The 23305-nt window shown below is 39.0% G+C and overlaps 1 protein-coding gene across 1 annotated transcript in view; it reads right to left on the reverse strand.

Moving 5' to 3' along the window:
• SLC24A2 (solute carrier family 24 member 2) overlaps positions 1–23305 on the reverse strand; it is a 216844-nt gene that overhangs the window by 53639 nt on the left and 139900 nt on the right. The window contains exon 5 of the mRNA XM_023533734.1: positions 4004–4054. Within this exon, the coding sequence (XP_023389502.1) occupies positions 4004–4054 (51 nt within the window). The remainder of the gene's footprint in view (positions 1–4003; positions 4055–23305) is intronic.

A 23305-nucleotide genomic window follows, 5' to 3' on the forward strand; every position in this document is an offset into this window, starting at 1 on the left:
ACTTTGCATTAGGGAATGAAGGAAGGAGTAGATACAATTCTGAGTGGCTTGAGGTGGGAGAGGAGGTTGGGTGTGGCCCAGGGAACAGCTCCAGTTTAGGTTCTGGGGCACCTGAAGACAAGAGAGGGAGGGACAGGACCCTAAGAGCAAGAACAAATTTTGTAAAAATGTCATGGTTTTGTTCAGTGTCCAAGAGTGCATATGTTGTTTTATTAAAATAAACTTTTTATGGTAAAGTGCTCAAGTAGGTGTTCATGTTTTATTCAGTAGCTCATCGTTATTCAGTCTATGATGCCCTTATTCTTAGTCTGTGGTCCCAACCTTTCTCATGATTTGGTCTCCATCAAGCCTTTCTTCCCATTCCCTGTACCGTAGCCAATTTGAAGAGTCTAGTTCCTCATACCACCTTGTACAGCAAACCACAGTTGAAGCTGAGAGGGCAAGGCTTGGCCGTGCCACAGTCCTGAGTTCAGGTCCTGTATCACAACTTGCTACCCCTGACTCCCAGAGCAAATTACAGTGCTTTTCTGAGTCTTAGTTTCCTCATCTTAATAAAATACTTCTTTGAGATTTGGTTTTCTCATCTTCAATAACATTTACCTTGTGGGATCACTATAGGATTAAATGACATAAAATATATAAAGCCTACAGCACTGTACCGGGCAGGTGGGAGGCACTTAATAAAGGTCAATGTGCCCCCATCCTTTCATCCCTCCATTGGCCTTGGGTTGGAACTTACCACTTCTCCTTCCCTAATTTACTCCATGTTTGCTGATCTTTGGGGCCCAGTCCAAAGATCACTTTCTCCACAAATCTACCCCCACCTGCCCCCCGCGCACCCCACTCTGCCAATTGAAAGCAATCGTTCCTTCTCCCGTAGTCTGTTATCTTATTCTGAATACTTCTACTACTTTCTTCCTGGTAGCTCCATGATTGCTGTTTTATTTCTCCCCCATCTATATGTTCCATGGGAGCAAACTGCCCACCTTTTAAGCCTCGTGTTTCCTTCCCCAAAGCAGAATAACTTGCATATAGTAGGTGCCAAAATAACAAATTGAATATATGCAGGACAATTTTCTATATTTAGGAAATCATCGCTCAATTTCTCTTAGGATGAGGATGGCATATATAATTCATCTTTCCATTTTATACACTTTAGGGAAAAAGAATAGGGCTCATTGCAAGTAGCTGACATCATACAAAATCCAAAGAATTCCCTGTAAATAGTTACAGGTAATGACTAGTCACATGGGCAATTACAACAAAGCTTTGTTCAAGGGCTAGTCACATTTCTAAAAATTTGAAAAGAAATGCTTAAATGGAGGGGGTATTTTCCAAAGGCTAGCTAGTCTACTATTGTCCAAAATATCTTCATCTTATTTTACTTCTTATAATTATACTTAAATTGTACAACATGGAAGTGACATAAATCACAGTTATTATTATTATTTTCAATGGGAGGAGGAGGCCCTTGAGAGTTTGAAGAAGTCACACATGGCTGTTGCTGGGTCTGAGGTTACTGAGCTAGGTTAAGTCTTTTGGATGGAATCCAAGAATTAGATTTAAGCCAGGACTGGCTTGTCATGGAGGCAACTGCCAAAGGGTGTGGACTGATGTTGCTAGATGGAGACATTGTGTTCCAAAATACACTTTCTATGGGTACCTGAGAGGAACTGCTATATGTTCAGAAGACTAATCTTTGGGAGGTTCCTATTCCAGGTGAAAGATAACACCTCAATCAGCATTTACAGCACAGCCCCACAGAGGCTCCATGGAAAGATGGGTTCTTTGACCAAAGAAGTCTGGGAAATATTGCACACTCCATCTGTTTTTACGATTTACTATATGCTGCAGCGTACAGTATTATATCGAAGGCTCCAACAAGTTACCTGTTTAACTTAATTTAACTTAATTTAGAAGCTCTCCCACTTATTTAACTAGAAAATCAATCTTGCATTCTTTTTTTTTTTCTTGGTTGTTATAAAATTCCTAGTGACATCATATGAAACTAGTATTTCATAGAACACCCTTCCAAAATACTGCCTTAATTACTATTAGTTATTACTGTAATGGGATAAATGTTCAGCTCAGAACAGGACACAAAGGGTTATGCATGAAAATGCATAGGAAAGTCAAGAGAAGGATAAGAAATGTTTAAGCTGACCAATGAGACCCCTCCGCCCTCAAACACAATCTCACAGTTTTGCTAAGGGCCAGCCATTATCAAGTGTAATCATCAAATTGGAAGTAGCTTTTTTGCATCTTCACGTGATCTTGAATTGCCTGGTGTAGAGAGGAAGAAAAAGAGAGTACTTGGGTGGCAACACTTGCTCAAGCGGATGTGGAAAGAGGAAAGAAAGAAATAGAGTACAGGAGAAATGGGGCAACTGAGGCAAAAGGGAGGCAGAATCTGCCCTTTGATTGGGAAGCTAAGGGTGGAAGGGAAAGGACAGGATGGAGTAAAGAAAGTGAAGGATGGTGACAGGCCAGCTAACAAACCCACCTGGGGAGCTGAATTTGAAATCAAGGCTAGGGGCTGGGGAGATGCCAGGAGGAGTTACAAAATTGTAAAGTCATTGAGTCCCAAGCTTTGGCTTCTTACGCCAATCACCAATAAAAATCGAAGTAGTCCGAAGACATGGAATAAAAATAACAGCTGTGGCAGAGGCCTCCTTTAAAGTGTGGGTTGCTCTTTCTAGTCTCTTGGTGGTATGACAAATATTCCCATAGGTATCTTTCTGCCCTTGGGGGTCTCACTGTATTTTCCTGAATCGTTGGGAGGGCCTTGGGCTACATACAGCAGGGCCAGTCTGAGATCTTAATCCTAAAGACTGCTGCTTTAGGAAACAACACAGAGGTTAATTAACAGCACAGGAATAGCAGCAGGGAAGGGTCTGGGTGTTGTGTAGAAGCCAGAGTGGGGAGGGGCCAAGAGGGGGCTTCTTCTTACCAAGGGCTGTCAGATATTCTGCTTCTTGCATGCAAAGCAACTAGGAGATCTTCGGCAAGCTAAGGCAACTTAGAAATACTAGAAGCTGAAAACAAGATATGCAACACATTTGGGAGTATTGCTCATGTCGAAGGGTAAAATTAACTGATTCCCCTTTCAGGGTTCCTTTTGGTTTCTTGTCAATATCAGTATAAAAATCATGTAAAAACCCCAAATTGGGTGAGAGAGGGTGATAAGGCAATAGGACAACTCCCTTTATAAGAATGCAAAAGTTTCGAATTGCTGTTCCATGGTGAACTTATTTCAGAAAAGTGATTCTGACTGAGGCAAGGTTGTGCTCTGGGATAGTGCCTGAGATTCATTAGTAAATATATTTTAAAATAAATCCCTTTCAGATTTCATTTACTCAGGGGAAGTGGTTAAAATGATATATCCAATCTCACAGAGTGTGAACCTCAGTACATAAAATTTTATTGGCTGGAATGGTGACTCCGCCTCTCAGAGTAACACTCTGAGATGAGTCGATAGGGATTGTGGGAGCTGAGGACATGAGCCTACAGCCCTGCAGTAGAAACAGGACTCTAGCTGGCTTGGAGTCTAAGAGTTACTTTAGATCGCTCATTCCTTTGCATAAATCAGCATATCACCAGAACATACATCATCCACCTCTGAAAGTAAGGGCATATTATTAGAAGAGTATTGGTTGGATGTGTTTCTATATGTTGTGAGCATGTGGAAGAAATAATGCTGACACAGTGGGTGTATTCTTTCTTGTATTTACATTGCTGACACCATTTCTCTGGGTGTGTTACACAGTTGATATGGTTTGGATCATTTGAATGGAATAACATGATTACCCATGGTATTGCACGTCTCCAATTCCAAATGAACACGATGGCAAAAACTAGACAAAAATGCAGAGAAAATAAAAAATCACACAATGTCACTGAAGTCATGCAAAGAGGAAAAAGAAAAAATTTTTTAAAAATGGGCAAGCAACAGACACCATAAATGAAAAAAAGCCAATGCATACAATTCTAAAATCATTCTTACCTTCTTCAGTCATTGTGTCATAATATTTTAGTTTTCCATATGATCCAAGTTCTACAACATCATAGTAAAAGACACAAAGATAAGGAACGAGCTGTAATGCAAGAACTTTGTTTTTACACATTCTTAATTAATCAGATTCAGAGTTATACTGTCAAATTCCGCAATCGTAACTGTACAGAGATGTGCAAACATGGGCCATGTGGCAGACAGCTTTCGCAGCCCATTTTCAGAAATCACTAAAATATATTATTCCACAGGGGGTAAGATGTGCCCTGCATTACAGAACAGGACACAGTGATTTTAACATCTGATGAAACAGAATACTTGGCAAAGATAGCTTCATACCAGGTCTAACCTAGCCCTATAATTTTTATAGAGATGACACTCCAAGAGAAAGGGCTGAATGAGGACAATGTCCAGGCCCACTGAAGCTTGAAGACACTGGATTCTTTGCCAAGTTCAGCAGGCCGGAAGTTCATTTCACAGCTCTTCTGCAACAGAATCACTTCCTAGAGATTAAAGAAAGCTACCTGGGAAAACCCAAAATGAAAAACCAGGTTCTCGACTTCCCTTTAAATTTTCATCCCAGTTTTGACAGAAAACACTGAATACTACAGGTGCGGCATATGGGAGGAGCTGTGAAAGGTTCAGAGTGCTCTGGAAGAAAAGAGGCATATTCCCAGGGAGGATCACCTGGCTGAGACAGGTGACAGCAGCCACAACTCCCAGACCAAGGCATCACCTGCTGCTTGGAGACTGCAGGAGGCAGGAGGTGACCAGCAGCCCCTCCTGTGTGCTGATCACCAAAGGACTTGGCTGTAATGGAAACCACTGGCAGAAAGCGAGCTGTTCTGAGTCAGCTGGTGGGAGTCGCAGCTTGGGTGGGGGAGAGAGGAGGTGGGGATGCACCATTTCTGTCTTTTTTTTTTTTACTTCAATTCGAAGATAGAAACTTTATTTTTGTTCATCTGAAAATTCCAGATTGTTTTAAGCAACATTGTGAGCAGGTCAAAATTATTTTTTTCTTATAGTAACAACACTCTCTCAATAAACTTCAAGAAATTAATTAAACTCAAGAGATGTTCCTGTGGTTCCGCAGAATGCTTCCATGGCTCATTAACTTAGGTGGTCACAGAAAATTCACATATGAATCAACTAGTAATTGGTGAGTTTCACGTGCAAGATGAAGGTTCTAGCTTAAAACACAATAAAAAATATTTTTCTATTTTATATTTATATTATACATTCTATATATATGCTTTTTCCATGTGCTTAAATTTTTATCTAAAGCTATTTTGACATACCAATACAAAATTATACCTTGGGGAGAAAAATCACCTCATCTTTATGTTTCTGCAAAAACCTGCCTACTCTCAATTTTGTTAGATGCATGACAAAGATGCGAGTGCTTCAACAAGAAATTAAATTTTATGTAAATAACAAGAAAGATTTTTTTAAATGACTTCTGGGGATTGCCTTCAGGGGAATATAAGTTTTTCTGATATTTTAGGAAGAGTAGTCTATTATATATATGACATTGCACAAATTTGGAATTCTTAAATGATATACTTTCATAAATATTAAACGCATGTTCATGGTGGCTTTACACATAATGTATGCGTGCTCTGTGTGTGTGTGTGTGTGTGTGTGTGTGTGTGTGTGTAGTCTTGCAGTAAGATGATGAATTATATCAGCCAACTAATATTTTCGTAATCTGCACTCCTTCCCTGAGGTAAAGCAACAGAATAAGAGGCTGGCTTATTCTCTATTATTTGCTCAGGAAACAGAATGTGGATGGTTCTATGTTGGCAAAGTTGATGTAAAACACATTCTACACAGTGAAGATGCACCATTGCATTTTTACGAATCTTTTTAGGTGTAATCTCTCTGTTTGCCCACACCTGTTTTCATTTATTAATCCCAAATTGTTAAACATCTGCTTGCGGCAGATGTGATTACACTTTGCTTTGTCTCTTGTGGAGCCAGGTATAAATAAATGCAATCATATTCTTTAATTATTTTATTTTCACATAGTCAAAATTGGAACTGTTAATGTCTGGCAAAGCTCAGACGTTCTTACTGCTGTGACAATGTCTAGGTTGTTTCTTAATTTTTTCCTTGGATGGCGAATGGGACAGAGGGACAAGAACTGGATGGAACATACGGAAAATGAGGCTAAAGATGGTTGAAGAGAAGGAATAAGAGGAGTAAAAGGCTGAATAACAATGGGTCGCATAGTGATGCGAAGCACAGTGAGGAAGGAAGGCAAGGGAACAATATCTGCCCAAGTGAAGGACACTGTGTTTGTTGCTTACTGAAGAGAAGGCAGAGAAGAATGGGAAGACATCCAGCCTTCTAGAATGTGGACTTTACCACCGACAGCAATGGGTGGTGAGATGGTGACCTCAGCACTCCAGTGCTTTCAAGTAGTCAAGGGTAGCAGCTTTAAGGGCTTCAGGAGGGTGCAGAAAGAGGGGTGTGACATGAGACTAGGACGAACACAACATGCACACATGAATCAGAGCACACCATGCACCTTGATGTCCTATAGCCTATGGATGCCTCATGGAAAGTAGCCTCAGTCACTGTGGCCTGAGAGGTGTGAGTGAAAATTCACCTCCGTGGAGCCATGGCCTCCAGTCACATACTCCCCATGGAGAACAACGAAGGCAACTTTAGCATCATTGGAGTAAGGTTCAAACTGGTCCTAAACCAAACTAAGTTTCCTTGGGATAGGAGGGAGGAAGTGAGGGAGTTCGAGAAAGTGCCGTTGAATACTACCTAGTAATATCCATTATATCAACTGAGTAAGAGTCAGCCAGGATCAGGAGAGAGATTAATGAAAATCATCTTGGGTACCCTTGGTGCCTCTTCTCTATAATATTTCTCTAAGAAACCCACATAGCCTAAGAAAAAAGTTCCAGAGCCCAGTAGTTTGAGATGAGTCTGTAAGCTGATCGTGCGTGACTCCTGCCTACCTTGGTCACCACACTTGCTTTTCTGCCTTTTGGACAGCTAGGACCACAGGCTTCCAAACTCCCAGATCTCTAGGATGGTGGAACCTTTTGTCATTCCTCAGTCTGCTTCCTTCCAAGTCTTGTCAGCAACATCACTACCTGGCTTTAAGGTACCTCTGAGTTCTCATTCATACTTTATAACTGACAAATCAAGGGAAGGGTCTTATCTTCGGTCCCAAAGAATCTGTGAGTAAGAACTAGTATTTTGGGCTCCTAATTTTTTTTTTTCTGAAGAAGGATGTGGACACAGATTTTTCCTTCCAACATTGACTTCCTCAGCTCCAATTTTGAGGCCAGTTGTATTCTCAACCCTTTTTTCACCAAATTTCCCCAGACAAGAGCAGCAGACAAATGACTTCTCACATTTGGGCCTCAAAATTCTGACAAATGAAGTGGAAAGTCAATAGAAGCATTTATGCTGAGATCATTTCATTAGAATGAAAAGTAGAGGCAGCAAAATAAATGAGAATAAGCATTTATTACTTAAGTGACTGATGGAAAAATATGATTAACTTGTTTATTTATTTTTTAATTAGCTGCTTTATTTTTGGTATTGGTTTGAACTGCACATGAATACCTAACAATTAAGGCTTTCTCAATACAGATAGTAGTTTCTTGGTAAAGTTATCTATTACTTATCAAAGAGGTTTATACAGATACTGGATTATATCACATCCGTGGAAGAATTATTTTCAACAGTAAATGGAAGTTAAAAACATGGGCTTTGAAGCCAAGGTGTGGGTTTGAACCCCAAATCTGCCACTCATTAGCTGTGTGACTTTGAGCAAGTTGTTTCACCTTTCTGAGCCTCCGTGCCCTCAGCTATAAAGGGGCATGATTGAATCTCCCACAGAAAGTTGTGGTAAAGAGTAGATGAGATAATGGCACCCACTAAGCAATCAATAGTGGGCAGCTTCATTATTGCAAGCACCACCAAGAAGAGTAAAGGAGAACCCATGGGACATGGAACAGAGCTTTTAGAGAACTTGGTATTTTAACACGGTTTGTTAAAACAAATTCAACACTATTTGTAAAGGTTTTATAGAGATATTTGCTGTTCAGCAACGAAATTTTCTTCCATGTCAGGAACAGTATTTAGAAAAAAATTTTTTCATTAGTCCTGCCCTTCTACTCTAGCTCTGTGGCATGTCAAAACATAGACCACAACCATGAAAGCAGAATGTGAAAAGTGGACCCTTCATTCATCTGAACATCAGTGTTCCAGCTTGGTGCCTTTTAATATTTGCACACAAGCCTGTCTCTCCAACTATGCTGTCCATATGTTGGAGGTAGAGAGCTATTCCTTTCTAGACCTCTCCCAACAGAACAAAATAGTGCCTTCCTCATATTACGTGCTCTCCTCATATTTCTTAATAAAGTATACACATGCATAGCTCCCAAATGACAGTGAGGTTTAGGAAGCTTTGGTTTGTTGTACTTCCCTGGACTTGCTGAAGTCAGGAAGACAGACACTGATGCCTAAGGCCTCTCGACTGTTGACACCATAACATCACTATCAAGGTTAAGAGTGCTCGTCAGTGAGACAGACAAGACAGTTAATTCACAGTTTAGCTCTACTACTTTTAGGCTGGGTGATCCTTTCTGAGACTCAGTTCTTTGTCTTTCAAATGGGGAGAAGAGCAATACATATCTATTCTCAGGAGTGTTTTCGGAGGATCAGATAAGAGCATGTTTATAGAGCACTTTCCATAGGGGTGGCACAGACATCCTTAATAATTGCTACCCCTCTTCATTTTCTGCTACAGGCTCAACATCTAACTCAGCCCAGCACAAGGTAGTTAATTCCTATCCACACTCTCTCTCTGTGGGTGGGCACCAGTGTTGATGTCTATTCTCGGCATGTGCAAGTCAACATACCCCCTAGACTTCTTCCCTTAAACACAAAGAAGACTGTCAAAAGAAAAACTTTTAGTCTAGTGAAAAGTTGCCCTGGCTAACTTCCAGAACCTTGTGTTGCAGCATTAACATTTTAGCCAGAAATCGTTTTTGTTTTTGTTCTTAATTATTGGGTAAAAATGTTTGTTTCGAAGTTTTATAAGTGGATAGTATGAGAGGTGAGTGTTTATAACTTCTTACCCCAATTCCTACAAACACGGCATTTATATATGTGGATCTATGCAATTTTTAAGTTTCTTGCAGAGTGTCTGGATTAATCATTTTTCTTGTTTTCTCATGTGAAAAATTTCCATCAAAATAAACATGAATTATGAGTTAGATATTTTCTAAAACAGCCCAATCTCAAGCTTTTTGTTTGATTTCATGTCAAAATGCATGGACTATCAAAATTAATTGCTTTCTCTTAAAAGACTTTCTTCGGTCATTTTTTTTAATGTCAAATGTTTATGCCAAGGCAAATAATTTTTTAACTTAAAAAAAAAATTAAGAGATTGAAAATAAATGAAGGAACAACCACAAATCCTCACTTTTTACTCAAGTCAGAAGGAAAGGAATATATTAACCTTCAAATTCAAAATCTCACTCAAAAAAAAGCTTTTGAAGTACTGACTCATCGCAGAAGCTCTGCTTAACATTCTGTGGGGGATTGATGCTAGTGTGTTAAACTTCTCTAAGAGGCTCCTAAGTGTGTGCGTGTTTGCCCAGGGACAGCTGTACTCAACATGTGGTAACACAAGTATGTCAGACACAAGGTGTTACCAGAAATGATTTTGTCCTATGGAGTTCTTTTCACTTTCAACTCTTCCAAATCTATGCTTATGAGTACTTCTTTTTCTTCTATGAGATTAAAATCTCTCACTTAGGCTTTTGGAAGCAAGGCAAAAACTTTGCGAATGAAAATAAAAGGCTGAATTTGTAAGTAATCCATCAGCTATTGAGTTTCAAGTAGGATTTATGAACATACACACACGACTACCTCTTAGAAATTTATCACCTGATTTTCATGCCCTCCAAATCTAGCCTCTTTGTGAAACATTCACTCTTCCTTTTCAAGCTTCCTGCAAACTCAGACACACTGATTTGTTATTGCTGCTATTTTTGTCTCCACTCTCCACATGTATTTCCTTGTTTATATCTATCTTCTGATATCATTCTGAGGCCCCAGCCCCCAGGAAATACTGATGCTACATCAGAGGTCAAATCAGGAGTCAGAAAAATCCTCGGATCCATTTGGCTCAGAGCCTGGAACATAGTAGGCATTTTGACAAAGCACCAGTGAACCACAGGGGCCAGGTATGCAGGTGAGGAAAGCGGGCTGGAGAAAATAATAGAGTGGTGGTAATTATGGAAAACTGGACAGTGTTGCTTAAAAAAGGCAGCAGTCACTCAGCTCCAGCTCCATGAGGGGCTACAGAAGCAGTATTGATAGATCTGATTATTCAAGTGAAGCCAGATATTTAGATTTTCATGTGAAAACTTCTGATTTTTAAATGTTGGCAACTAATTCTAAATTAAAAAACAAAACAAAACAAACTACTCTGGGTCATATTTGGCTTATCAATTTGTAACTTTTGGTTTATTTATTATTATTTTTTTCTCTCTTTAATTACACCCCCCACTTCCACTCCTGACCTATGGATGTTGTTGTTTTCCCCTTCAGAACTGGATCTCTGAAGGCGGGGCATCACCTCCCACACGCTCACAGTGTGCACTCGTGCGCCCCAGTGGCCTGGCACCCCAGCACGCTCGGGGAGCCTGGCACACCTGGGGGCCTGGCGCACCCGGGGTATGGTCCGTGGCTCCACCTGGGGCAGGAACCCAGGACCTTCTGTGTGTAAAGCAGATGTACTAACCACTACACTACAGAGCCACCCAACCTTTGGTTTAAAATCAGGTTGCTTAGTCCGATTTTCTTATAAATATTAGCTGAATGAATGAATGAACCAATGAGACCAGCTAGGTTGTTGGAACTGGGAGGGGTCCTTGCTAGGTAACATTTCCCCAGACGGTCAGGGACTCTAGCTCACTTTCTTGCTCCTTACATACCTCATTTGGTGTAGGTACTGCAGTCTGCTCATCCCTGCCTTCAGAAAGGACTGAGTTTCATCATCTCAGCCTCCTCTAAGACCATGAAGGTAAAGCCCATGTCAGGCTGATGGACTTGCATCATCCCATGATTAATTCTGTCCTTTATGCGTGTTTTTTGCCTAGCTAGCTGTGCCATCGCACAAGCTCACAGAGTGACTTTATATGTTTAAGTCTTATTTTGGGGAGGAATGGAAGTTGCCCATTAGGTGAAACTGTTCCCAATTATCTCAAAGGGAAATATCTGGATTATGTAAAATACAGTGCAAGGTTCTGTAATGTATGTTAGGATCACAGAGGGAGGTGCCATATAATTATATGGGAATTATCACCCTTGAACAGTGAACAGTAATGTGTGGTTATTACTGTGGATCATCCAGATGGTTCATAATGAAATGCCCAAGTGAGTCCCCAGACACTGTGGCTTCATACAAACTTGTCACCTAATTTGCAGCCTTGCTCCTCTGTGGTGTTGCTTAGCAATATCAATGGTTACTGATTTCTGTCCTGTGAGGAGCTGACTCAGGCCATATTTCACTGTAATTTACATGCTCTGGATGATCAAGCAGGAAAAATGGGACGTGAGTGTGCTGTTCTGTTGCTTTCCTTTTGAGGTGGACTGGGGTGAGGGGTTGGGGGAGTACAGGATAGAACAAGCAGATTTCTGGAAAGGATTTTAAAAGAAAAACAATGAGCAACCAAAACAGTGTGGTTTAAAAAAGATTTCCTGAGCTTTTACATGTATCCTTTTAATTGTGTGACGAAAAACCTCAATAACAATCTTAAGATAATTTTAAACACCAATACGTTGTCAAAATGTTCTTTCTCCCATTGGAGGAAAGAAAGTTACAATATGGCATGACAGCTCTATCATCTGTAGTTTGGTAGAGTCCTACAGACCTTAACTCGACAATTGGGACTGCCACTTACTAGTCATGAGACCTTCAGCAAATCACTTATTCTCTCTTACAGTTCCCATGCTTTTGAAAAATGGGAACAATAATAGTTTGTTTTATAAGATTATGGTGAGAATTACAAGTACTTAACACATAATTGGCACATAATATGCATTAAATATATGGTAGGTATTATTAATGGCTTTAAAGCATCTACTGGTTTTTGTTCAAATAAATCAAGAAGCTCCCATAGATTTAATTCTTCTGATCTTCACAAAGTTGGTGTGAACCTAGTATTGGAGACCTTATCACCATGATAATGAATAAGGAGATTTTGTAGCACGGCCTAAGTTTGGGAGCCAGATGGCCATTTTAATCCAGATTTTAATTATAAGCCGTGTGACTTTGTAGTAAGATATTCGGCCTTTCAAACCTTAGTTTCCTCATCTGTAAAATGGGGCTAATTCTGGTACATCTTTACTGTGTTGTTGTAAGGGGCTTTATGCAATGCCTAGAACACTAAAAGTGTTCAATATACATCAGACATCATTCTATAACTGGGCCAAAGCCACTCAGTGGCCAGGCTGACATAATAAATCACAACAAACGACCATTCAGGATTAGAACCTTGTTCTAACATTCTTTTAACAAGTTTATATTGGAGGAGATACAGGTTAAAAGAGGAGAATGACAAAAATAATGACTAATTACATTATGCTGAAGGAAGTCTATGAATGTCATATTCTTTTGTACTATCTGACATCAGGTACATGGAGACTACTTACATTGTTTAAACAATGTACAACTGAGGGAAAGAGATAATATAAAGATCTTTAAGTTTTGACTTTCAAAAGGAAAGTTCAAAAAGGACTCCAGCTGTTTGGGTAAGTGGTATTGTCCAGTGGTTAAGAGAGTGAGTTCTAGGGTCCAAGAAATCTGAATTTGAACCTGACTCTGTGAATTATTACCCTATGTCCTTGGAGAAATTGTTTAACTACTCTCGCTTTCAGTGTCCTTATCTGTGAAATGGTCATAATAGAAGAGGTTATAATATAATAATATTATAATATAATAAAATCATAGGATTGATGTAAAAATTGAATGAGTTAATCTATATAAAATGTTTAGATGGCTTCTGGCACATAGTAAGTATTCAGTAAATGTTAGTTATTCCAGTTGTCATTATTATTGCCTCCATGGGCATTAATTGAGAATTCTGGATGGATACTCAATATTTTTTTCTGGTCTCTTCTTTTTCAGCTGGAGTTTCAAGGGAGAAAATGATATTGTCACACATGGTGGAAGAAAATGGTTTGAATAAGCAAAGAACATAGAAGATCAGATACTATCCATGCAACATTAGGAATTTATTTCTTATTTTAGGAAATCTGTTTGAGTCCTTCTAAAGTTTCTAAAACATGTTCTTAATAGTTATTTTGTGGGGGTAGAAGGTTAGGAAGCTAACATTTTCACTAACGACATCTTCTAACATCTTGGGCATATTTTTGTGTCTCTATAAATTGAAAGATTATGTCTGCAAAATCAAGTAGAGGTACTTTCTGATTAAGTCTTACCATTTTGGGGTGGGGAATACAAGCACATATATTACTTAGTCTTAAAAGTGGCAAAATATTTTATCCTTTTCCCCTGCCCCCTTTTTTTGAAGAACTTACGAGGTGGTGCATACAGATAGGCCTACTGTCTTATTTCATAGAAATGTGAGCTTAGTTATAGTACACGTGACATAAGATCCACAGGGCAGGGCCTAAAGTGATGCTGTTGCTTCTATAAGCCACACTCACAACCCAACTAGTCATGAAGCCCTATCAGTTCCACACTGAAATATACTCAATTCTTTCTTTTCTGGTCCATTCCCATTGCCCAGGCCTTGCTTACAGGCCTTGCTTACAGGCCTTGCCCTGGCTACTGCAACAGTCACATTTGAACTCTTGTTTCCTAATCTTTCTTATCACCTACTGTCTACTCCCAGCACCTGTCACTTATCTTTTATATCATCACCAGTGTTAGCCTTTCAAAATGCAAACTGAAAATACACCTCTATATACTATACATATTGCCTTTTCGTGCTGGAATTTTATTAGATATCCTTATTTATTTAATCACTTAGAAGCCAGTTTTGAGGTTCCCTCCTGCAGGCAGCATTCCTGAATATCTCCCATCCCTAGTGTAAGTCACTTCCTCCTGTGTGTCTGTTCCAAGTACACACTTCTGTTGTGTGTGCTCATTAAATGTACCTTCACCTATTTGCTTTCTGCCCTTTAGGGCAAAGGATCAAGTACTCATTTTGTTAATTCCAGCACCTAGCAGAGTTCTTGCCACTCTGCAGGTGATTAAATGCTGCTGAATTGAATTAAATCTCTATTTAATAGTGCTGTATTAATCTTCTTAGCCTAGTTGCCTTTGGTACTGATGCCTATGATCCCTTCCATTTTAGTGTTCTAACTCTGCAGTTTCAAATATTCTGTCTTCAGCATTTCTGTGGGGAGAGAGCATGTGAAGGGAAAATGTATGTAACCGCAATTCTTAGAATCACCTTTCCTGCTTCTGTAAAGCAGGAGAATTTCTATCACGCAAAAGCACCATCAGGAGAGTCTTCAGCACACAGAAGACAAAATGGCGGCAATATCTTAGAAATGGAGAGGTAAAAAAAAACACTGGTGCACAGAAAGGATGCTGCATGCTGGCTATAGAACAACTTGGATGTTCTCCTGAATCCCATCTTGTGGCCTGGCTGGATATAGTGGCTTCTGCCAGGCCGATAGAATCAGTGCTAAATTATATTCAACCATTGGGTCAGCACAGCTGAATTTCACCCTCTAATGCACTGAGCATCAAATAATATCAGAAAAGCATACAGGGAAAGTATCCTAGGGGAGGAGAGGAAAAACAATAAAATGGAAAAAAAAGAAAGAGAAAAAAAGAAAAAAACTCTAGCCATCCAAGGGTGGGGGTGGGAGAAGGGCAAGAGATAAAGAGAGAAGTGTGAGAAAGCAGGAGAATTTGAGAACAGAATGCAATTGGGGGAAAAAACTGGAAGACAGAAAGGAAATTAATGCCACTGATGTGGAAGTGATTCAAAGTAAAAACTATTTTTATAATTATGTATTCTTGAGTATTGTCCAGGATGTCATTTCACTGACTACGTGGATCCCTACCATAATAGAAACAATCACTGAAAACTGTGAAGTACTTACAGGATCAAATTTAAAGTAGAACAAATGTTCATGCAATCCTCTAAATTACATTTGTTTTAAGTGGAAATCCATTTACCGTTACTCCCACTTAAATACCATATTGCATAAAGTGGGACTATACAAGTGAGTTTAAAATCCAGGATGCAAAGATAGGCTAGAAGATTAAGATGTTTCACAAATAGTCCATTATGCACCTTAGATTAAATAGCAAATACCTGCCAGTGGACTGATGATGATGTAGGGAGAAGGCAGGGCCTTATAACTCCCAAGTATATAAATAGTGGCCAAAGAATATTTTGGCAGGATCGAAAAATTAGTACAGTAAATGCTTTTCCAATTTTTTATCAATATGTGGGAAGAGGATATTTTTTAAGTCTGCCCAACATCTTACAACTATGGATGCCAAATGAAGTTGAGACTTTTGGCAGGAAATGAGTTAAGTACCATGTCACTTTGATTTTCTTCTCATTGCACAAAGGACAGGAGAACTTTGTAAATACAGAAACTATAATTATACAGTTTCAGGATAACCTTTCCTCAATTGAAAGCCAGATTGCCAAAAAGATTAGTTCCCGTGTTATCTTATAGACAAGTATAGCAGGATCTAAAAAATTGGCACGTGGCTAATAGGCTTTTTTTCAAGAGAAAATATAGACAAGATACTTCAATGACTTACTACTGAACCACTGAAAATTGCCTAAAAATATCATGGTTACAAGAAAAAATAACTGAAAGCAACTTACTTGGCAAATACCTATATACATGTGCCAGGACTGTTCTATGTGCTCTATTAATAGTACTCCACCGAATACACTTAACAGCTCTAAGAGATACATACTATATCTTCTTCCCTGTTTTATGAAAGGGGAAGCTGGGTTAGAGAGAAGCTAACTGCCCAAGGCCACACAGCTATTAGGTGGCAGAGCCAAGATCTGAATCAAGATGACCAGCTTCACAGTGTATCTGCCTAATAACTATACCTCTTTCCTCTTCCCATGAGTTTGGTGGGAAGAGGCCACCATGAATGCATCCAGCAGGGAAGAGAGCCTATCTAAATAGGCATATTGCATAATGCTACCTTTAAGCTCCAAGGCTCAGAGCCTCTCCTTCTAATCTTCACTAGCATGAAAAAGATGGGGAACAGTCCTGAGGTCAAGAAAAGTACCTTTTCCTAGACAGGAAACTCTGCATGATCTATTGTGTTATGGATGGAAATGGGATGCATGGAAAAAAAATGAATAACTGAATAAAATTTTTTTCAGAAATGGCAGAGGTGAAGTTTCATCATAAATAGTTTTCTGGAATGAGATTAAGTACTGCCAATGATGGTTGTTCTGGCCTTAAGGTGTTAGAATTGAAGCAGAGCTGCATTTACTTTTGGTTATTCGGGATTCAGTTCTTGCCCCCTGGATTCAGTTCTTGGGCATCAGAGAGAAATCACCACTACAGTAGTAGCCACATAGGTTACTGCAACTGCATTTCTGAAACTCGGATTCAATGACAGCATTTAACCTGGATTTTAAGAAGTTAACTAGTCTGGGGCAAGCACTGGCTAATCATCCCCAAGAGACTTATTAGGTATGATGGGGTTCCCAGTGAGCTGACTACTCACATCAGCTTGCAGTAGGAATGTATTTTGTGAATGAATGAATATGCAATCCATGAGCAACAAGAAACCAATCTGAAGTAGACCCATAGGCTTTATATAAAAAACAATGCTGCTCGACTTTTTACAAGTGTGTATGAATGTGTGTGTGTGTGGGTGCATGTGTGTTTACGTATCGCAGTGTCATCTGAGCCCTGAGACAACCTGTAAAGGACACTTTGGCGTGAGTGAGGGAATTCTTTTTAATGGCTTAGGTGAAGAGGTCAGATTTGGTGGATCTGGTATTGTAAGGTTGAGAGAGAAATGAACCCTGACAGCAGCTTGGGAGTTTGTGTTTACAACATGGTCAACATCCATAGGTGCAAATCCCAGATGCAAGAGTCAAATTAGGAAGAACTTTGGCTACTCTCAGGAGAAACTGTCTCATAATTGAATGTGAATCGTTCAACTTGCACTCTGTTAAGAGAGACCCTTCATATTTATTCAATAAACAAGGGTGTCTTTAGGGTTTCATTTGGGAGAAACACCTTCAAATGCTCTCGTCTCACAGATGATATTTATATATCAACATACACTTGAATGGGCAGTTGCTGGTAAAATAAAAATGCTTTTTCACCTTCAATGATTGCCCCCAATCTTTGGTACTTGTGACAACTGCTTTCTATCTTTGGGAACTCAGTCTGCATGTGATAAGTTCAAGAGAACAAAGATGGAGCTGTAACTTTATGGATGCTTCTTTTTTCCCTCTTTTGTGCTATGTTTATACTCATATACCATCAAAATCAATTTTTGGCCACATGTCTTTGTGGCCTTTGCTTTAAAGTAAATGAGAGAGAGAGAGAGAGAGAGAGAGAGAGAGAGAGAGAGAGAGAGAGAGAGAGAGAGAGAGAAGAGAAACCCATTCCCATACTCAAAAGCATTTATTTCAGTAAAAGCATTCACAGTTCCTTCATGCCCCAAGTGAAATTTATTTATAATGTGTACAACACAAAGAGAGATTCAATTTCGATCATCTTTGATGTTCAAATCTGAGAGTAATGCTTTAGTATTCTCCAAAGAGAGGAGCTATTTAACTTGTCCCTGCATTTGCTCTGTGAGAGGCATTAATAGCCTTCTTTCCTCTATCCAGGCATTTAAACTACTGTCATCTTATTAAAAACACAGCCAGTGGATTGGATTTTATTATTCTCCAGTAAAGATTTTCACTCCTGTTGCCTATTCACTCACCAGCTGAGGCTACGTGCAACATCTTTCTTCCTAATTTAAACTGATCTATGATTTGGAATAGAAAGAAAGGTTACAATACTGCCTTTCAGGGACAACTTCTCCTCATTTTGAATAAAATAGGCATGAAAATGACTTTCTTCTGGGATCAAATGACAATTTATAAAAGCTCATATTGAAGCTGTTTTTAAAAATAGAAGCTGGGGAAATAACAAGTTCTGCTGTTTGGTGAGGAAAAAAAAGAAACCCAGCAAGCAAGTGTAAGTTTAATCCTAGTGTCACCTTCAAGTTAACACTAAATGTGTATGTTAAAGAACTGGAATGATTTTACAAAATGGAGACATGTATGGCTATGCACAGAGGATGGACATGCGTGGTTATAGATGGGAGTCCTGTGTGTGTGGAAAGCATTCAGGCTCTGAAGGTGAGCTGAGAAACTAGTTGACTATGAGCAAGTAATGCCACTCTCTGGATCTCAGTTTCCTCAGAGGTAAAACACACAGTAATTCCCACAGCTACTGGTGAGAAAATTACAAGATGACTGTCAGGCATGGAACACAGAGTAGAACTTAAAAAAATTTTACTCTCTTATTTTTCCTCTTCACCATCTCTTGAAGCCCTCTGATTTCCTACACTTAAATCACACACATACACACTACACACACACACACACACACACACACACACACACACACACACACACAATCACCAAATGCAAAAGAGATTGCTAGAAAGTTAGTTCAATAGGCAAACAGCCACATGCCTGCTCATCTCAAAAAAGTCCCGATTTTGGTTGGGCAAAAAAAAAAAAAAAAAAGTAGTTTTGGATCTCCCTGAGCCCACCAGTTCCAATGCCTTGAATTCCCACACCTTTTTCTCTGCCTGCCCATACTCTTCACTTCTTACAAGAACCGCTCTCAAAGCTCACTTTCTCTAGGAATACTTCCCAGATGACCCTCCTTCAGCATCACACTAAAGATGACTTTCTTCAATAACTGGCGAGCAGAGTTCATCAGCATTGAGGGTTTACTCTATGCCTGTCACCATGCTCAGCACTGTATGAGCACCAGCCTGGTTTTCCATTTTGGTTTATTAATCTACACCTATCATAATGTGAAGTTGCATTCACAAATGTGTACTTTCGCTCCTTCAGGAATGAGGACCTTGTTCCTTTAAATATGTGATGCTAGCCCTCCAAGAAGTCCCTCTCCTTCCCCACAGAGTGCTTCACCAAGAGTAGTTAACAGATTCTATTCCTACTTCTTAGGAGCCACCTCTTGGGAGGTCCCAGCTGCTTCTGGTCCAGCCTCTTCTTTTTCCTGCTAAACACTTCAACCAGAGCATCTAAAAGTTGCTCTTTTACCTGAAACAATAAAATGCATAGAAGAAAATATAGGAACTAAACTCAAGGACCTTGGACTTAAAGAGGATTTTATGAATTTGACCTCAAAGGCAAGGGAAGTGAAAACTAAAATAAATGAATGGGACTACATCAAACTAAAAAGCTTCTGTGCAGTGAAAGAAACTGTCAACAAGGTAAAGAGACAACCATCCGAATAGGAAAATATATTTGCAAGCTACGCCTCTGATAAGAACCTAATATCCAAAATATACAAAAAAATCATACGACTCAATAACAACAACAACAAAAAATCCCAAATGATCCAATCAAAAAATGATCAGAGGATCTGAACAGACACTTCTCCCTAGAGGACATACAAATGGCCAACAAATATATGAAAAGATACTCTACATTGCTAGCTATTAGGGAAATGCAAATCAAAACCACAATGAGATACATCTCACACCTCGCACCTGTTAGAATAGCTATAATCAACAGGACAAGTAATAACAAATTCTGGAGAGGATGTGGAGAAATAGGAACTCTCATACACTGCTGGTGGGACTGCAAATTGGTACAGCCACTATGGAAAACAGTATGAAAGTTCCTCAAAAGACTAAGAATTGATCTATCATATGACCTAGCAATCCCTCTACTGGGTATTTACACCAAAGACTTGAAAACTCATATCCGTAAAGATATTTGCACACTGATGTTCATAGCAGCTTTATTCACGGTGGCCAGGACATGGAAGCAACCGAGTGTCCTATGATAGATGATTGGCTAAAGAAGCTGTGGTACATATATACAATGGAATATTACTCAGCCATAAAAAGAGATGAAAGACAGCCATTTGTGACAACATGGATGGACCTCAAGGTAATCATGCTAAGCGAAATAAGCCAGACAGAAAAAGTGGAAAAATCACATGATATCACTTATATGTGGGATATAAACCCACATATAAGGAACAGGACAAATAGAGACTCATGGATATGGACTATAGACTAGTGGTTACCAGAAGGTAAGGGGTAGGGGAAGAGGGAGAAGGTAGACATGGTAAAGAGGGTCAAATATAGGGTTTAGGGGGAGGGTGAAGTTGGTAAAGGAGATCAAATATATGGTAGCTGAAGGAAATTGGGCTTTAGGTGGTAAACACACAAATGTCAAATTATAATGTACACCTGAAAATTATATAATTGTATTAATGAATATTACCTCAATAAATGTAATTAAAAAAATAAAAAATAAAAAAATAAAAATAAAAATAAATAAAAATAAAATCAAAGTTGCACCAAAAAAATAAAAAATAAAAGCTGCTCTTTTATACATCTCGATCTCTGGTGCACATATTTTCTCTTTTTGTTCTTCTCTGTGAAAAGTGTCTTTGCTCTGCTTGCTTATTATATATAAATTTACAAATCAAGTTATAAAGTCCCATGAATATCTTTTTGGGATTTCAATTACAATTGAGTTGCATTTAGAGTTTAATTTGGGGAGAACCGATATCTTTATAATATATCAACACTTATTTAGATCTTCTATGTTCTTCAGAAATGATTATTTATTGTTTTGCTATAAAGTTCTTCAACATTTCCTTTGGATTAATCCTTGGTACCTTTTAGTTTTGTTGTATTTGTGAGTGGGGTCTTTATTTTTTTCACTGGTCTAGAGGAAGACAATTGAATCAGTACATTGATAAAGGATCTGACATGAGTGAACTCAATAGTTTTAACAGCTTAAAAAAATTATTTACCCTTCTCAGTGGGAATTCCTTTATCAGTAGGGTTCTGCTGTTAATAAAAAAAATTTTTTAAACCCATGATCTATGGTACAGGAAAGATGGTGAAAAAAACATAGATATTGCTACTTATTTGTGAGGCTTTTACAATAAAAATGTCCTGGAATTCAGGTCACTGAAGCTACCTGTTCACCTCCCACTGTCTGAGCCAGACTGATAAAGAAAAAGGAGAGATGGCATCAGGATGTCACAATAGCTACTGAGGGGGGAAATGAGGAAGGAAAATTGTTTTTCAGAAAGGCAGGAGAAACGCACCCAGGATAAGCTCCAACCAATCTGAATGAATGTAACATAAATATGCTGGCTATAAAGTGAAAACAGCAAAAGTGACTTTACCATGGGTAAATTTTCCTGTCTTTCTAACAGCAAATTAGGCAGGTATCACATTATAAGTATAGTGTCATTTTTAGATATCTTATTATAGGATTCTGAAAGTTTTATCTTGAAAAAGCCTCAAAGGAGTTACTTATCAGGTGTGGGGATCTGCTGTTCTAAGCTGTCCGAAGCCCTGCGGTTAAATAATCCTTCAGTTCAATTACAGGCCCACTCGGCAAGTATTATTCTTACTTTTGTATTTAAGGTATCAAGTTTACTTATTTGTTAAATGTTGCTACTACTAATAAAATTGTTGTTATAATGAAAAAGATATAAATCTTGAAATTCCATAAGGAAGGAGAAATTACTAGAATTATAGAGGAGAATCCAAGAATCCATAGAAATTTAATAAAGAGCTTCTTCTTTTGTAGTTTCCTTCTCAAACACAACATAAAACAAATTATGTGGCAGATGCTATTTTAAAGGTGTTTGAATTTGTAAAGTAAATGAATGGTGAAAACAATAAACTTCTTAGAAACTTATACTTCTTTGAAATAAAATTAGGCCCATGAAATGCAATAAACTGATCTAACGATGTATCAAAGGGAAAAAAGCAAAGGAAATAAGAGAAGAACAAAGAGTTTGGAAAGAAAAGAGGAAGAAGTGAACAGGACTCATTAAGAAGGCAAGAGGGAGAGAGCAAACATTTCTCATTGCAGCAGCAATTCCAGAAGTAGAGGGAGATTTATCTAATCATCCAGCAAATATTGACTGAACATCTACCTAATTAATGTCAGTGCCATCCTAGAAGCTAGGGAAATAGTGGTGGCCACGGTAGACCTGATTGCTATTCTCTACTGCACAGACAATCATCAATTGAGTAGGACTTTGTTGGTCACAACCAAAGAACCTTTGACGGGACATGGATTAAAACAATTTACATGGTTAGAGACATACAGTTCTCTAGCAGAAAAATTATAAAACTAGCACTCATTCAATCTATTTGACAAATACTTACTGGGACCGATGAGTGCTGGGCTCTGGAGATAGAGCAGAGCCTGCCCCATATCCTGCCATGTTGGAGATATAACGGTAGAGACAGGCAGCAAACAACAAATAAATATGTTCATGGTGATAAATGTTATGAAGAAATACAGAACAGAGCAAGGAAGATCCAGAGCTCTGTTTTATTATCATTGTTTTGATTTTGCTATTTTACAAAGGTTGATGGAGTAAGGTCCCTTTGATTGGGTGACATTTGAAGGCTGAGTTGAAGGAAGGGAAAAAAGGAACATGTGCAAAGGCCCTGAGGCAAGAGTGTGCTTGGAGTTTATGAGAAGGGGCTCCTAGGTAGCCAGAGAAATAAAGCAAAGGGAATGACACATGAGAAGTAGAAGAGTAGGGCTGAGTGAGGGGGTGGGGAGGAGAGGAGGAGAGCAGAGTAAAGCAGAGAGGTAGGGAAGAAGGAAGAGAAAGAGAGGAAGTTCACAGGAAGCTGTAGGGCCACTGTAAAGACTAAGACTTTTACTATTGGTGAGACGGTTCTGAGGAGAGGTGTGGTATAATTTCACTCATGTTTTAGGGGAATCAGGACTCTTAAATGACAAATTTTAGGACATGTTTTTTTTCTGGAGGAAGATTCAAGGCCATTGTACAAAAGTTGGATTCATGGGCCAGCAGAGAGCCCTTTAAAAGAGAGGAAAAAGGGTCACGTCACATCTCTTCTCTGTAAATCAAAAATTTGAGAAGACAGGATGTAGGTTACTAAGGATGGGAAGAAGAAGGGGAACATATTTGACCTTCACTGGGGTCTACCATGGAGTTAATGTCTGGAGAAGCAGAGTGCCCAGTGCTGACTCCTTTGAAAGTCAAAGTGGTTATATA

Source organism: Pteropus vampyrus, unplaced genomic scaffold, assembly GCF_000151845.1.
Source record: "Pteropus vampyrus isolate Shadow unplaced genomic scaffold, Pvam_2.0 Scaffold109, whole genome shotgun sequence".
Lineage (NCBI taxonomy): Eukaryota > Metazoa > Chordata > Mammalia > Chiroptera > Pteropodidae > Pteropus > Pteropus vampyrus.